We start from the raw sequence: 17,795 nt of genomic DNA on the forward strand, positions 1-17,795 counted from the left end.
TATGGTGAACTCTACCATGACATTAGTTCTATTTAAGTATATTGTAATGGAATGTATGTAAATATGGTGAACTCTACCATGACACTAGTTCTATTTAAGTATATTGTAATGGAGTGTATGTAAATATGGTGAACTCTACCATGACACTAGTTCTATTTAAGTATATTGTAATGGAGTGTATGTAAATATGGTGAACTCTACCATGACACTAGTTCTATTTAAGTATATTGTAATGGAGTGTATGTAAATATGGTGAACTCTACCATGACACTAGTTCTATTTAAGTATATTGTAAAGTTTTAATTTTCAAATCGTTAAGGTTTTTATTTATATTCTACTTCAAAATAATTGGTAAGAAATCAGTTTAGTAGTTGGTACACTAATGGGTTCTTATAGTAATATCTATATAACATGTTCATTTGACCAAAATAAATTGTAAAGGGGAATAAGAAATGAATAGTTTTAACTAGTACTTTAACATGTAGTGTTCATTATAAATAATAGTTTTTAACTCTTGCTGAAGGTAAGTAACATGTGTTCATTATAAATAATAGTTTTAACTCTTGCTGAAGGTAAACGTGTTCATTATAAATAATAGTTTTAACACTTGCTGAAGGTAAGTAACATGTAGTGTTCATTATAAATAATAGTTTTAACAATTGCTGAAGGTAAGTAACATGTAGTGTTCATTATAAATAATAGTTTTAACACTTGCTGAAGGTAAGTAACATGTAGTGTTCATTATAAATAATAGGTTTTTGTTGAAACTAAAGTGCTTTTTTCCCCTTTTTCATAACTCTTTAATCTTTCTGAGATTCTTGAAAAGTATAAAAAGTAGTAAGTTTGGAACTCTAGTGAGAACCATGAGTGTAAGCTTCTTGTAATGTTAGTTTGGTTTCAACTGTTTGTAAATCAATAGTTAATTCCAGTAGGTGATCTGATTATAACAAATTTCTAGACTTCATATTAGAATCAGAACTTTAATTATATAAAATAATGAACGTGAAATTTTGTTTTTGAAAGATTACAATAAAATTATCTTTTGTTTATTTATTCAGCTTAGTTTATAGTGTTGTCACTCATACTTTGTGGACATTTTCACAGGTTTGACATCAGATTTCTATAACTGTAGATAATACATAGTTTTACTTTGTAGTTATTACTGTCCAAGCAATATTTCAGTTTATGATACTGACCTTATTTCTCTCTGTAGGTGGAGCAAGCAACCATTATGTATCTCTTGGCAACAGCAGCATGCGTGCTGGTAGTTATCAGCTTGGTAAGTTTTACTTTATGAAGTCCAGCATATAGATTTTATTAGTATACTATTTTGTGTGTAAGCAGTCATTTAATGTAAACCTAAATGTATTTGATTATCTCTATTAGAAGGGTTTGTATTTTCATTCGTTTTTATTAAAGCTACTTACAAATTATATTTTTTTACTTAACTTTTAACATGCTCCTTAAGAGCTAATGGGTGTATTTACACTACAGTTTGTTGAATATTAAATTCAGAAACTCGCAAAAAGGTGACCTGGCATTGCCAAGCGTGTTAAGGCGTGCGACTCGTAACTGAGGGTCGGGTGTTCGCATCCCTATCGCGCCAAAACATGCTCGCCCTTTCAGCCGTGGGGGCGTTATAATGTTACGGTCAGTCCCACTATTTGTTGGTAAAAGAGTAGCCCAAGAGTTGGCGGTGGGTGGTGATGACTAGCTGCCTTCTCTCTAGTCTTACACTGCTAAATTAGGGATGGCTAGCACAGATAGCTCTCGAGTAGCTTTGTATGAAATTCAAAAAACAAACAAACTTGCAAAAAGGATGGTTGTGAATGTATCTATTTGAGATCATTTTTCATCAAGTGAAATACAACACCTCGATTCTCCATACCAGCTTGTACTGAGGTCTATTTACTAGGAGTAATTTCAGTATATATCAATAAATCCATGTTTTCAGCATCATTAATTAAACAACTGTTACCCTTTTGTGATTCTGCTATCAGTTTTTTTACATTTAGCTTTCAACTGAGATACTAATGACTTAACCTGTGATTTGGTAAGGAAGATTGAAACATCATGATAATCAGCAGACAGGAACACTTTGAAAGCGGTAGCCACAGGTATAATATTGTACTTTGCCTGCTGCACAATATCTACCAAGGTTTTGGGATACTTCCATGCTTCTTGAGCTAGGTATTTAAGCTCGTAATGTGCTGACAGATTTCAGTCACCTTACTGACTCGACCAGCTAACAGACCTTATTTAAACTATTTGTAACTTAATTCAAAAGTCACTTAAATAATAGTAGTTTTTGTTCATGATAATATTTTGTGTTGTAAACTGCATATTTAAAATAATCTTTTTGGAATACAAATGTCATTAACAAAAAGAGGCTTTAAAGTTGCTTTGTCCTCCAACAGCAAAAAGGCCAGACATAAGTATAGGATTTCTTGTTTTATTTATTGTTATAAAAGCAGCTTAAATGAAAACAATTAGAAACTTGTTAGCTTGGATAATAAAACAAAACAAGTTACTACAATACTCAATGTCCCTAGCATGTATATGTTATTGTGCAATTGTAATTTGATAATGAGATGCTAGTAGTGTGATTTGTTTTGGTTTACTCTTAGAATGTCAATGTGCAACTGTAAAGCATTACAACTAAATGAACACAGATTTGATGAGTAGATTTTGCTGTAAGAATAGTGTCTTATTGTTTGTCAGCTATTCTATAAAGAAATGGAAGAAGTAAGTTAGGTTTACTTCATGTTTCTCAACGTTTTATGTGATTCTTCATTACTGAATTCTCTGTACTAAATGCTGAGATAGAAAAAATATGAAGTTTTACTGACAAAAACTTGTGGTATCCACTTGAAAGGTTTGAGTTCAAGAACATGAAATATGGAACTTTAAAATGAGAAATACGTTCATTTCAGCATGAAAATCACCACACAATGAATTAGTTGGCTTTGTAAATTGACAGATGAATCTTTAGTAAAAAATAGTTTATTATAAAACATGAAATTTTGTATACAGACGACTTGTTTACCAAAAGTTTGCAAAGTTTTGTGAACATAAACACTTAGTACATTGAAATTTATAAGATGTATAGTTACATATTGGTCAGTTGGATATTATACCATATTTAAAGAACTAACACAGATGACAAAACCAGTTCTTCTGTTTTCAGGTTCACTATTTAATATGTTTGTCTGCCAACTATGCTCATATAAAAGACAATGAAAAGTTCCAGGATTTACAAGAACTGCAGTACCTACAGGACACAGAATTGGGAACCTTAACAAAGGATAGATTTTAGGATGTGAGAAAAGAAATCTTGAGGACACAAGTTTCAGACATTTGAGATTTTGTTCCAAATAATATAATTTTCTTGGTAAAAACAAAAGTGAAATTATTCATGACTTGTAGCAAAATGTGAAGTTTAAACCTTGAACAGAACCATAAACAACATAATTGTATCTCTCCTTAATATTTCTTAGCAATGATAAACTACTGTGAGACTGATGTAGGAACGTCATTTAGAAACAGTCAGTTACACAAGTTTGTTTTGGTGAATCTCTATTATACTCGTGAAGTTGTGATTATACATAGCTCTCTTTATAAGTAACCATATCTTATATAGTAATATTTTGTTATTCAAAAGTATGGATTGCTTATGCTTGTATTTTACTTGTTTTTCAGTGTAATATGTCTATTTCAAGTAGTTACAGTTAGAAAAGGCTACTTTTTTTACCACATTTTAAAAAGTTTTGCTTTGTTTAATCATTTGACAGTTTATAAGTTATTTAGAAATGTATTATAGAAATCAAATTATGAGCTTCATTGTTCTTAACATAAGGTTTTCTTCTGTTTCAGAAGTATTATCCATAAGTAACTTTTATTTCAGTTTCTTATATAACATTAATCTGTAATCATTGAACAATAACAATTGTTAGACTTTATCAGTTGACACTAAGATTAACTACTGTTCATACAGTTTACACCAAAACTACTATTATTAAAAAATTGTAGACATTTATATAAACTTCTAGGGTGACTGTTTACTTAACTGGTTGATTAGTTCTGACTAGGGTGGCTTTTTACTTAACTGGTTGCTTAGTTCTGACTAGGGTGGCTGTTTACTTAACTGGTTGATTAGTTCTGACTAGGGTGGCTGTTTACTTAACTGGTTGATTAGTTCTGACTAGGGTGGCTTTTTACTTAACTGGTTGATTAGTTCTGAGTAGGGTGGCTGTTTACTTAACTGGTTGATTAGTTCTGACATTCTTTTAGCCTGTAGTGTTTATTCCAAATTAAAATAATGACATACACTCAGTGACCACTTTATTAGGTATGCCTACCTAGTACTGGGTGGGACCATCTTTTACCTCCAGAACAGCCTGAATTCTTTACTGCATGGATTCAACAAAGTACTGGAAACATTTCTTAGGGATATCGGTCCACTCTGACTCGATAGCATTGTACAGTTCTTGCACATTTGTCAGCGACACATTCATGCTGCTGAACATTCCATTCAATCTCATCCCAAAGGTGTTCTATTAGATTGAGATCTGGGGACTGTGTAAGACATTTGGAGTACACTGATGGTCACTGTCATACTTGTGTAACTACTCTGAGATGATGCATGCTTTGTGACATGGCGCATTATTCTGTTGGAAGTAGCCATTGGAAAATTGGTAGACTGTGGCCATAAAGGGATGGACATGGTCAGCAACAATGATCAGGTATGTTGACATTCAGCTGATACTAAATTGGTATTAAGGGGCCTAATGTATGCCAAGTAAACATTTCTCACACCATTACACCATCATCAGCCTGTACCATTGACACAAGGCAGGATTGATCCATGGATTCATGCTGTTTATGCCAAATTCTGACCATACCATCTGCATGTCACAGAAAAAAAAAAAATTCTTCAAACCTGATGACATTTTGCCAATCTTTAATCATCCAGTTTTGATGATTCTGTGTCCACTGTAGTCTCATACTCCTGATTGTAGCTGACAGGAGTGGAACCCAATGTGGTCTTCTGTTGTTACAGCCCATCCACTTCAAGGTTCAATGCGTTGTGCATTCAGAGATGCCCTTCTGTACACCATTGTTGTAAAGAGTTGTTGTTTGAGTATTTGTGGCCTTCCTGTTGGCCTGAACAAGTTTGGCCATTCTCCTCTGACCTCTTATTAACAAGGTGTTTTTGCCCACAAAAGTACTGCTCAATCGATTTTTTTTTTTTTCACACCATTCTCTGTAAACTCTAGAGACTGTACTGTGTGAAAATTCCAGGAAAGGAGGTCAGTAGTTTCTGAGATGCTGGAACCACCACTCATCTTCCCCATTCTACTGTTTGCTCAAACATCAACTGAACCTCTTGACCATGTCTGTATGTTTTACATATTGAGTTGCAGCCACATGATTTGCTCTTTGGCTATTGCATTAAGGAGCAGATGTACCTAATAAAGTGGTCACTGAGTGTATATTTATGAATAACTCTGCTTTTAATGGATTATTTCTGTTTTCTACACTAAACTGTTTCAAGCATTACATTACTTCAGCCTTTCAGTTTTTAAGGAATATCAACTTTATTATGGAATACAAAGAAATCAACAGCAGTCCATAGATAGTTTTTGAATACCATTAGTAACAGATCTCAGTAGACCAACAACATATCAGGAACAGTTGTCCAGTGTCTTTAACACATATTGAAGGATGTTTTTATCAAACATTAACTCACTTTCTGTTCAGGTGAGCTCATTCAAAAGTATCCAAGTATTTAATTAATGTCCAGCAATTTTAGTGTATACAGGGTGATGTATTCACAGTAAAATATAACTATGTAAATTCTATATAACATTATTCCTATTATAAAACTAAAATAGCTTTAAATATTATGATAGAATATTTCTATTTTCACAAGATCATATTGTGATGGTGTTACATTCCCAGGTTGTTTTTTAAAGATATTTTGATAATGACAAGTGTGAAAGCTTTTGTATCATGTAGATATGGATGTCTGTGTTTATACATGAAAGTTAAATCACACTTTTTTGTCACTACTTATTTTGCTAACCTGTTTCGTAGAGTCATTTATTTTAAAGATAGTGTATATTTCAAAGTATGTTAATGCTGCTAAAGAATTCAATAAATTTAAATATTTTTTTAGTCCAGACAAAGATTTATTTTGTTAAGCAGAACTGTGTACAAGACTTGTACTGGCTAATAATGGTTAGGAGATTGTCTGAGTATACAGTAGCACCAAAGTAAAATGTGAGCTTCAACTTGAATATTAGCAATTGAAAATGATAATTTTGTATGTCATGGCTCTATAGTTCCAACAATATAACAGTTAGGATGAACCTTATAACAACATAATCAAACCAATACGTTTGCATTAATCACAGTGAACATTACAAGTTTATCTGTGAATGTTATGAGTGGTTCTTCCAACTGCTAAGATATGGAACAGTTTCTAGTGCCTCAACTCTTATATGTAAATTTTGTAGTTCTATTTTTGAGATTTAAATACATATGCTAATAAAAGTTACATAGACCAAAGTTAAAGGTGTTGGTGTGTTAGAGAAGTGGTACACAACTAAATGTGATGTCTTATTTTATATTTTTTTGATAGATCTGATTTATGTTGGTTTGTTTTTTTGTAATGTTTCACAGATTTGCTTCCTATGTGAAGATTTGATACTGACACTGTCCATACTTACTGGGTTATATTACGTGGTTCAGATAATTATTTTTGTAGAAAATGCTTGAAGTAATAACTTTCTTATGGGGTTATACAGCCTAGTTTAGTAACAATATACATGTATGTGTTTTTTAGAAAGTTATTATATCCTGTACTTCACACAAGGTCTAATTGTTTTTGTAAGGAGAATAAAACATATACAAGAAAATATGCACACAGACTTGTTAATGTGTTGAATGAAATATATACAAATAGCGTGTTGATTCAACCAATCATATCCACAGATTACTCACTCACAATCTAGAATCTCTGTTTAATGAAAGTTTTGTTGTGATAATTAAAATGATTCTTTAATTTTTTTTGTGTACAGCTTTGTGCTTAATTACAAACAAACCATAAATAATGATGATATTCCAAGAAGCATGTGGTTTGATAAAACTTAAATGAAAATACTAACCTATATTTTTAAACATAATGCACATGCCATGAAAGCTGAGGAAAACTCTGCTCATCTACCAAGCTGGGCTAGGTCAACTTTCACTTCATCAAGAATGTACTGGTATTGCCAACTGGGCATAGACAATTGAAAGTTCTGACTGAACATGCTTTGGACCTCTCACTAAATAAAAGAAAGTGGAGAAAAACATCTTGGTGTAGAAAGTTGGAAGTACTGGTCTCACTTGGAGAAAAACATCTTGGTGTAGAAAGTTAGAAGTACTGGCCTCACTTGGAGAAAAACATCTTGGTGTAGAAAGTTGGAAGTACTGGTCTCACTTGGAGAAAAACATCTTGGTGTAGAAAGTTAGAAGTACTGGCCTCACTTGGAGAAAAACATCTTGGTGTAGAAAGTTGGAAGTACTGGTCTCACTTGGAGAAAAACATCTTGGTGTAGAAAGTTAGAAGTACTGGCCTCACTTGGAGAAAAACATCTTGGTGTAGAAAGTTAGAAGTACTGGCCTCACTTGGAGAAAAACATCTTGGTGTAGAAAGTTAGAAGTACTGGCCTCACTTGGAGAAAAACATCTTGGTGTAGAAAGTTGGAAGTACTGGTCTCACTTGGAGAAAAACATCTTGGTGTAGAAAGTTGGAAGTACTGGTCTCACTTGGAGAAAAACATCTTGGTGTAGAAAGTTGGAAGTACTGGTCTCACTTGGAGAAAAACATCTTGGTGTAGAAAGTTGGAAGTACTGGTCTCACTTGGAGAAAAATATCTTGGTGTAGAAAGTTGGAAGTACTGGTCTTATTTGGAGTAAAACATCTTGGTATAGAAAGTTGGAAGTACTGGTCTCACTTGGAGAAAAACATCTTGGTGTAGAAAGTTGGAAGTACTGGTCTTACTTAGAGAAAAACATCTTGGTGTAGAAAGTTGGAAGTACTGGTCTTACTTGGAGAAAAACATCTTGGTGTAGAAAGTTGGAAGTACTGGTCTTACTTGGAGAAAAACATCTTGGTGTAGAAAGTTGGAAGTACTGGTCTTATTTGGAGAAAAACATCTTGGTGTAGAAAATTGGAAGTACTGGTCTCACTTGGAGAAAAACATCTTGGTGTAGAAAGTTGGAAGTACTGGTCTTACTTGGAGAAAAACATCTTGGTGTAGAAAGTTGGAAGTACTGGTCTTACTTGGAGAAAAACATCTTGGTGTAGAAAGTTGGAAGTACTGGTCTTACTTGGAGAAAAACATCTTGGTGTAGAAAGTTGGAAGTACTGGTCTTACTTGGAGAAAAACATCTTGGTGTAGAAAGTTAGAAGTACTGGCCTCACTTGGAGAAAAACATCTTGGTGTAGAAAGTTGGAAGTACTGGTCTCACTTGGAGAAAAACATCTTGGTGTAGAAAGTTGGAAGTACTGGTCTTACTTGGAGAAAAACATCTTGCTGTAGAAAGTTAGAAGTACTGGTCTTACTTGGAGAAAAACATCTTGGTGTAGAAAGTTGGAAGTACTGGTCTCACTTGGATAAAAACATCTTGGTGTAGAAAGTTGGAAGTACTGGTCTTACTTGGAGAAAAACATCTTGCTGTAGAAAGTTAGAAGTACTGGTCTTACTTGGAAAAACATCTTGGTGTAGAAAGTTGGAAGTACTGGTCTCACTTGGAGAAAAACATCTTGGTGTAGAAAGTTGGAAGTACTGGTCTTACTTGGAGAAAAACATCTTGGTGTAGAAAGTTGGAAGTACTGGTCTCACTTGGAGAAAAACATCTTGGTGTAGAAAGTTGGAAGTACTGGTCTTACTTGGAGAAAAACATCTTGCTGTAGAAAGTTAGAAGTACTGGTCTCACTTGGAGAAAAACATCTTGGTGTAGAAAGTTGGAAGTACTGGTCTTACTTGGAGAAAAACATCTTGCTGTAGAAAGTTGGAAGTACTGGTCTTACTTGGAGAAAAACATCTTGCTGTAGAAAGTTGGAAGTACTGGTCTTACTTGGAGAAAAACATCTTGCTGTAGAAAGTTAGAAGTACTGGTCTTACTTGGAGAAAAACATCTTGGTGTAGAAAGTTGGAAGTACTGGTCTCACTTGGATAAAAACATCTTGGTGTAGAAAGTTGGAAGTACTGGTCTTACTTGGAGAAAAACATCTTGCTGTAGAAAGTTAGAAGTACTGGTCTTACTTGGAGAAAAACATCTTGGTGTAGAAAGTTGGAAGTACTGGTCTTACTTGGAGAAAAACATCTTGGTGTAGAAAGTTGGAAGTACTGGTCTTACTTGGAGAAAAACATCTTGCTGTAGAAAGTTAGAAGTACTGGTCTCACTTGGAGAAAAACATCTTGCTGTAGAAAGTTAGAAGTACTGGTCTTACTTGGAGAAAAACATCTTGGTGTAGAAAGTTGGAAGTACTGGTCTTACTTGGAGAAAAACATCTTGGTGTAGAAAGTTGGAAGTACTGGTCTTACTTGGAGAAAAACATCTTGGTGTAGAAAGTTGGAAGTACTGGTCTTACTTGGAGAAAAACATCTTGCTGTAGAAAGTTAGAAGTACTGGTCTTACTTGGAGAAAAACATCTTGCTGTAGAAAGTTGAAGTACTGGTCTTACTTGGAGAAAACATCTTGCTGTAGAAAGTTAGAAGTACTGGTCTTACTTGGAGAAAAACATCTTGGTGTAGAAAGTTGGAAGTACTGGTCTCACTTGGATAAAAACATCTTGGTGTAGAAAGTTGGAAGTACTGGTCTTACTTGGAGAAAAACATCTTGCTGTAGAAAGTTAGAAGTACTGGTCTTACTTGGAGAAAAACATCTTGGTGTAGAAAGTTGGAAGTACTGGTCTTACTTGGAGAAAAACATCTTGGTGTAGAAAGTTGGAAGTACTGGTCTTACTTGGAGAAAAACATCTTGCTGTAGAAAGTTAGAAGTACTGGTCTCACTTGGAGAAAAACATCTTGCTGTAGAAAGTTAGAAGTACTGGTCTTACTTGGAGAAAAACATCTTGGTGTAGAAAGTTGGAAGTACTGGTCTTACTTGGAGAAAAACATCTTGGTGTAGAAAGTTGGAAGTACTGGTCTTACTTGGAGAAAAACATCTTGGTGTAGAAAGTTGGAAGTACTGGTCTTACTTGGAGAAAAACATCTTGCTGTAGAAAGTTAGAAGTACTGGTCTCACTTGGAGAAAAACATCTTGGAGTAGAAAGTTGGAGGTACTTGTTTTACTCTATATTTAAACCACGTGAAAGTGGGGGAATTGTGCAAAATGTTGTATGAATATTTCACCAAAACAAAGATGATTAACTTATTAGTAATTTTCATCATTTTTTATCTGCCTCCAACATTTAAGTACGAGTCTAAACGCGCATTTCACATCGGTTTATTTACACGCACAATTTAATTAAACTCTTTAATTTTAATATTATATTAGGTTTTAAGTTCCTAACTTTATAAGGAAATATTTAAACCAAATATGTCGGTCTTCCATAAAGTTAGAATTTTGACATTTGTTTTCTAGATATTGCCACTTCTCGAATTTATTTGCCACCACTCAGAGAATTCTTTTGTTTTGAATTATGCGCAAAGCTACGAGAAGTCTAGCTACGCCAATCGTCCATAGCTCAGCAAGGATTAGATGGAAGGCAGTTAGTTATCACCGCCTACTCTTATACTAACGAATAGAGGGATTAACTGTCACATTATAACGCATTTACGGCTGAAGGAACGAGAATTTTAGTGGTACAGGGATTTGAACCCGCGATCCTCAGATTGCGAATCGAGTTCCCCTCTCCTAAAAATCTAAAATTTAACATAAATTACTCTATAATGCTGTCATCGATCAGACAAAGCCAAATTTGATTCCGTTCGATATTAATCTAAATCATAAGATCAATCAAATACAAAAGTCAGATCCCGCCTACCTATCACACCATTGCTTTCGGAATATTAAAATATTTCAAACTAATGTTAACGGAGCAGTGGAACATTCGAAACGTCTATCGGGGCGTAATATCTAGTTGTTCGAAAACACTGATCTAGGTCACCGTAATGAGTTCTGAAAAAGTTATGGAAAATGTTTCACCAGGTTAGATATTACCATACTTTGAAATGGCAGTAACAAATTTATAATTTGCACTAAAATAATCCACTGTTTTAATGTTGTTATTTCACAAGGTCGGTTATTATAAAGTATTTAGCGAAAATACTGTGAAGTTCAGTCTACTTGGCGGTAACAATTTAGTTTCTTTCGTTAACCTTCTGGCTGTTGGGTCCGGCATGTCCAAGCGTGTTAAGTCGTTCGACTTGTAATCCGAGGGTTGCGGGTTCGAATTCTGGTAGCACCAAACATGCTCGCTCATTCAGAATTGGCGGTGGGTGGTGATGACTAGCTGCCTTCCCTCTAGTCTGACACTGCTAAATTAGGGACGGCTAGCGCAGATAGCCCTTGAGTAGCTTTGCGCGAAATTTAAAACAATTCTAGTTGTTACCACGTCTACACGGTTGTGTAGGCCTACTTTCAAAAGATATTTACTCACTAAAGGTGCTGTTTCTAACGGACAAATAATACAGCTAATTAATCATGTAGTTGAATATACGCTATAACTAATATTGATAAAAAATCTCATTAAATGATTCGCTTTCTGCTAACGGAAAAGTTAACTATTAAATACTAATTCTCGTATTTCTAACACAGCATTGCTTTTAAACACTTTGCAAATCTTACGAGCATTACATGCATTATAGAATCGATCCGATTTAAACCTCGTAGGTTTTTAAATTTAATAAACCAGGGGTGTTGAGAAATCTTTTCTTTGCTCCTTCTTTAATTTGCATAATAAGTAAATCATCTAAAATTGCGAGATTTAATCAAAAATGAAGAGATGTTTGATTGGTACGTTACTGAATGTCCCAGTCTGGTCACGTGGTCAGGGCGCTTGAATCTCAATCTAAGGCTGGCGGGTTCAAATCCCCGTGACACCAAACATGAAGCCGTCAATCCCACTATTTGTTGGCTAAAGAGTAGCTCAAAAGTTGACAGTGAGTTGTGATTACTGTCTTCCTTCTAGAGACAGCTAGTGCGGATACTTCTCGTGTAGTTTAGAGCAAAATTCAAAAACAAGTAAACAAATACAATTGAATTGGTTACCTTCTTATAACGAAACATGTAGCTGTTTTTCAGCTTACTATTTTATTAGCTATTGTGTTTCCACAATGTAACTTTAAAGATAACATTTCATCATAAAGTAAAAATATTTTATTTCCTCATTTATGTGCTAAACTGCCATATCAAATATAACATGTCATTACATGAAGTAACTTACTCTTATGAGCAATACTTTGAATATACTTTGAATGTCATGTTCTGTGGTTGATGCTCTAGTACCGTGTAAAAATAAGAAATTGCGGTTACACATACCAAGGTCTTGAGATTGGTGTAAGAGTAATGGTCAAATCCTGATATTTAATCTGGCATGATACAGTGGTTAGGGCGCTCGACCTGAGGTTCGAGTCTTATTACCAGTCATGCCTCCTTTCAGATGTGGGACGAAAGCTCGAAAAACAAATATTTTTATTTTATTCTTTCACATTTAAGTTTTCTGCAATAAACTTATCATAATCTGTGTAATTTATATATTTGAGGTTAATTTTTGTGTGATTGTTAAATTTCTGTTATACGTTTCAAACTAATTATTATACATACATTATTGCTATGAATGTGCAGTTACATAACGTTAGATAACTAATTTAATTTGTAATGATTAGTTTATATTATTTTGTATTTGTCATTGTAAATAGACTAATGTAGAAAGTGAGTGGCACATAAAGACAATCAGGTTATAAGAACAGGGGGCGTTTTAACCTACACACTTACGCCATGTACGGATATCGAACTTTCCAGAACTTTCTCCTCGTTTAGCTTAGTTCCATTAAAAGGAAGTTACCATCACTTAACGGTGCTTGTTCTGTAATTGTGTGATTTGTTAGCAAATTTTAACATGTCTGTTATTGGAATTGATTTTGGAAATGAGAACTGTTTTATAGCAGTTGCTCGAGCAGGAGGGATTGAAACAATAGCTAACGAATACAGTCAGCGAGTCACGCCGTAAGTACATTCAAATAAGGCTACCGTGGTTTATGATTTACCGGTGTAAGTGCTTTTACAAATTTAAGTATCTCATTCGCAGTTAGGGTTAGTATAAGGAACAAGAAACAGTATGAGGACCATTTGTTACTAACCCTTGTGTAAATTAGGTTCAAATCAACCATTTATTTTTCAGGAAATAATTCTTTTAAAAATGTTTGCAAATAATTCCAAAACTTAAGTAAACTTATATTTCAATAAATTATAGCAGAGATTGTCCTCCCTTTTAGTTTCACTGTTTTATTTTTTAATCTTTTATAACACTGACTTATTGACGATTAAAAGAAAATACACAGACTTTTTCAAGAAAATAGTCTTTTCTAATTTCTTTATAAAGGTTTAGGGTGCGTTTTAGGCCAGAAAATAAGTATAAGTTTTATTTTTATTGAAATTAAAAACTTGACCTTGTAAAAAGCTTGCACCACGTCGTAGCAGGTATATTCAATTCATATACCTGAAACGTTTGTGATGTTTACACTTGATGAGATGTACAGGTAAAAATAAATTTACTCTTGATCAAGCGGAGTACAGCAGTGTGTTTCTAGATTTACAATGTTAAAATCGGGTTTGGTTTCCTCCGGTGGGCTCGGCAGATAGCCCGATGTGGCTTTGCTATAAGAAAACACACACTCTTGAGCTAGCAGTGTGATAATGGCAGTATGTTGTTTTAGAATATTTAATTCAAAAATAAACTTAATAGTTTCCTGCATTAAAATAAATATTAGTCCTTTGTGTATGAAAAGGTAAAATATTAAGTTGAATGTGGTCAAATGGAGGGGACAATTCAGTCTGCAGGGAATAGAAAAGTGATGTTAAATGGTAAAGTGGAGATATAGGTCTGTATTGGATGTCTACTGCAACCTGCCTATGAGGTGCTAGCCTCCAACACTGCCCACTGCAGCTTCCTTCATAAACCAGTCCACCTGTTAGAAAAATAAAACTGTCTTAATTGTAGTCAAGCTAGTCTTCACATCTTAAACTTGTGTGCAAATTTTGTCTTCTCATCTGACAGTAAGAATAAGAACTGAGAAACTTTTCTTACCAGTCCCAGGTAATCTTATAAACTCCAATAAAATCCACAGAAATATATCTTTGTCATTCTCAGTAATAGGACACGTCCTTCAATCACGCTAGTTGTAGTAAGTCTTCAGCGAGTTCTTTAGAATATTGCAATATTCTTTCTTAAACAAGACTGAAACTATAAACAGTATTCTGGGTGAGGTGTGACTGGTGATTTGTTTGCATAAATAATTGCCTATTGACTTTCTTTAATATATCTATAAATACACCTTAAAATACTGTAATGTTGATATTACCATCAGAACACTGATTCTAAGCTTGAGTGACTCGTCCACCATTTGTTTCTTTATCTGTTGCATAGTTCAGTGGGTTCCCATTTGTGTGAAACATGATCTGAATGATAACCCAAACTGAAGTTCATTTACCATGTACTTTCAAAACGTTTCAGTTAATTAAAGGTACTTTGTTGTAATTAAATGCCATTATCAAATATTTAATTCACTATGTGAAAGGCTTGATAACTGACCTCTGATACGTACCACAGGAGAGTCCAGTCTGACTGAACTTCATTAATTTCTTTATGCTTTCATCCATCCAATTAATTCACAGTCCTAAATTCCTATGAAGTAGTTACCCTGGCCATTACTATTAACTTCTGTACATCACTTTATAAAACGTTTTTTGAACACTTTAAGTGCACTGTTTCCATGGTATAGATAATAAACAGTATTGTCCACAAAAACCTACATTAGTAAGGTAATTTTTATCCTTGATAATCCATGCTGTTTCCTGTTATATATTTCACTAAATAATTTGGTAAAACTTATATTAGACTAGACATTTTTTGTATTATATAAGACTGACATGTAATTTCCATAAAAAGTGTTAACATTAACAGTTGGTCAATTTTAAAAACTGTACATATTTTACTTGTTGTTGGAATACTTTGTATCAGTTCTACATTATATACACTCAGTTACAGAAATACTGCTGGAAAAAATAAGCTATGATAATGATAAAAATGTATATAAACATATGATAATGATAAAAATGTATATAGACATTGTATGGTTGCTGTTCATTTTACTGGTGAATTAAATCAGTTTGTAGTACTTTGAAGGTCTCATTTATGTGGCAACTTGCACATTATAGTTGTAGGTATTAAATTATAGTAACCTAATATACAGCTAGGATTTGGCCAGATGATTGTGTTTTTGAAGCTTAACTAAGTATGCATATTTATATGTAATTATTATGTATTTTATCAGATCCTATGTGGCGTTTGGTGAAAAAAATCGTGACCTAGGTGTTTCAGCTAAAAATAAGCAAGTGACAAACTTGAAAAACACTGTTTTTGGTTTCAAAAGACTTATTGGTAGGAAACTAGGGGACCCAGCAGTTCAGAGGGAAGTGACGTACCTACCTTATGAGTTATGTGAACTGGACAATAACAGTGTTGGTGTTAAGGTAAAAATTTGACATTTTATTGTATTTTGTTACCAACAAAAGTGTTTGCATTTTTTCTACAGGTAAAATATTATTTTTTATGATTAATTGAAGTTTGTATTTTATTTCCATGACAATAATTGTAATAAGTCTTTTTAAATATACTAGTGATTAGAAGTAACTTTATTGAAGATTAACTGTTGTATTTTAGTATTCTCACATGAGATATGATAAATTTATAATTTAACATTGTAAGATGGTTATGAATTCCTACTTAACCCTGCTGTGACAAACTTAAAATTTGGTGTTTATTATTATTGTTAATAGCTTTTTCTTGTATAGGTTTATGAACATTCCAGCTGGAGGAAAGGATACAAGTTATCTATAATTGATTATAAGTTGTAGATGTCTGATTTTATACACCATCCAGCAGACTAAAGTTGCAAATATCGTGAAGCAATATTGTGGTGTGCATAACAAGAATCACCAGGAACTCCATTAAACACTAATAAGACATTCAGGTAAAAACTTCAAACAGTAAAGATTCATTTCAAAACAACTTTAAAATCTTTACTGTTGATTGCTAAGAGCCCCTCAGTGTGGATTCCTGTACATGGTGAGGGAACCTCCCAGGGAAAATTCTGTTCTTTCAGTTTACCTCTGGGATCTTAACATCCACCCGAGTGTTTGAGGTGCATGGTGACCCATGAAGGGGAGGAGAGGATCCTGGAGGTTGAGGGGGTCCAACTCTAACATCCCACTTTTGCCTTGAATTCCTGTAAATGAGAATCTTTGCTTTGGCCCCCTTTGGGTCAATTGGCTGATCCACTTGGGCTATGGTCAACCAAGTACCAGTGTTGGATGTTCTCAACAGGTGTTGTGGGCATTGAATCTGATGCTGGTGTTTGGGTATATTGCACACAAAACTTTGGCATTGCTGCAGTTTGGCACTGTAATGCATCCCCTCATAGGGCTCCATGGTGGGTAGAGTCAATGAGCACAGAAACATTTTTTTTCTTTATTATGGATCCTCCAAATAAAAATTTAAATAAAATAGTGAAAAAAACAGTCCATAGGTAAACAACCATGTCTGGAAGATTCTCAGCAGCAATCTTCAACATCTATAGCACATGTATCTCATTTTCTTGTATTACTGTCTCTTTCAGACAAATCTTTAGGGCAAATGTCTCCCTTTTTTTTTTTTTATTCAGAAGGCACAAGAGGGTCTTGTTGGCACTTTCCAAAGTCATTCAAAAAGCTTCACTTTGCTGACATCTAAACACAGTGAACTCCTCTTACATTCAAAGGCAATTGGGGATATCCCGCTGAGGTTATGCCCCATGCTACTTTGAATTCACACGAAGAGTTATTGGTGATAGGGATTTGAAGAATGTCCCCAAATCGGAGATTCTCTGATTTCGCCACCCAAGGAATTTTTGCAGCGGAATTATGATACCAACTAATGTCTTCATTTTAACATTTACATCACTACGGCCATACATTCTAGACTCTCTCAGATGTTTCCAGTGTTGATTTGATATTTTGAAGACATCATGTATGGTTCCTTGATGTGCACTCATTGAGGTGGTAAAGACCATGATACTTCTGAGTGTGAAACGAACTTCCATTGAGTTAATTGCAACAGCTCTCATCCATCCCACTTTTGTTTTTGCCCTAATTGGTTGAAAAAAAAAAAAGGTGCAGCATTTGAAGATGATTCAATACATTACTTACCCTGAGGCTCAACAGTTCACCACTTCAACGTGGGTGTATGCTGGTGCATTTCGTTCCACTACTACAGTGGGAGTGCAGATGGATCTCTCTATGCATCCAAAAGAATCATTCTCAAACCATATAAAAAGTCTTTTGACTTCCATGGTTAAAAACATTGAATCATTGTCAACACCCATCTCTGCCCTAACATTAATTCCAGCAAACCTAAGATCCACTTTGGTTCTGGGTATGAGCATTTCCTTGGGTACATCTTCTCCTGCCCCAAGATGGAAAACAATCATTCATTCATGTCTTCAGTTGCTGGAATCCTCTTCCTACGACAGAGGCCT

At 34.3% G+C, this 17,795-nt stretch overlaps 1 protein-coding gene and 1 pseudogene across 9 annotated transcripts in view; both read left to right on the forward strand.

The window, feature by feature from the left end:
- The window catches only part of LOC143245422 (neuronal membrane glycoprotein M6-a-like), a 31,963-nt gene extending 25,043 nt beyond the window's left edge, over positions 1-6,920 (forward strand). For all 8 annotated transcript variants that reach the window (XM_076491768.1, XM_076491770.1, XM_076491767.1 and 5 more), the window contains 2 exons: positions 1,214-1,279; positions 3,188-6,920. In XM_076491768.1, coding sequence (XP_076347883.1) covers positions 1,214-1,279; positions 3,188-3,316 — 195 coding nt within the window. In that variant the 3' untranslated portion in view covers positions 3,317-6,920. The remainder of the gene's footprint in view (positions 1-1,213; positions 1,280-3,187) is intronic.
- A 5,980-nt stretch (positions 6,921-12,900) lies between these two features.
- Positions 12,901-17,795, forward strand: part of LOC143245423 (heat shock 70 kDa protein 4L-like) — a 48,815-nt pseudogene continuing 43,920 nt past the window's right edge. The window contains exons 1-2 of the transcript XR_013025624.1: positions 12,901-13,227; positions 15,555-15,753. The product of XR_013025624.1 is annotated as a heat shock 70 kDa protein 4L-like (transcript). The remainder of the gene's footprint in view (positions 13,228-15,554; positions 15,754-17,795) is intronic.

Source organism: Tachypleus tridentatus, chromosome 2 (assembly GCF_004210375.1).
Source record: "Tachypleus tridentatus isolate NWPU-2018 chromosome 2, ASM421037v1, whole genome shotgun sequence".
Lineage (NCBI taxonomy): Eukaryota > Metazoa > Arthropoda > Merostomata > Xiphosura > Limulidae > Tachypleus > Tachypleus tridentatus.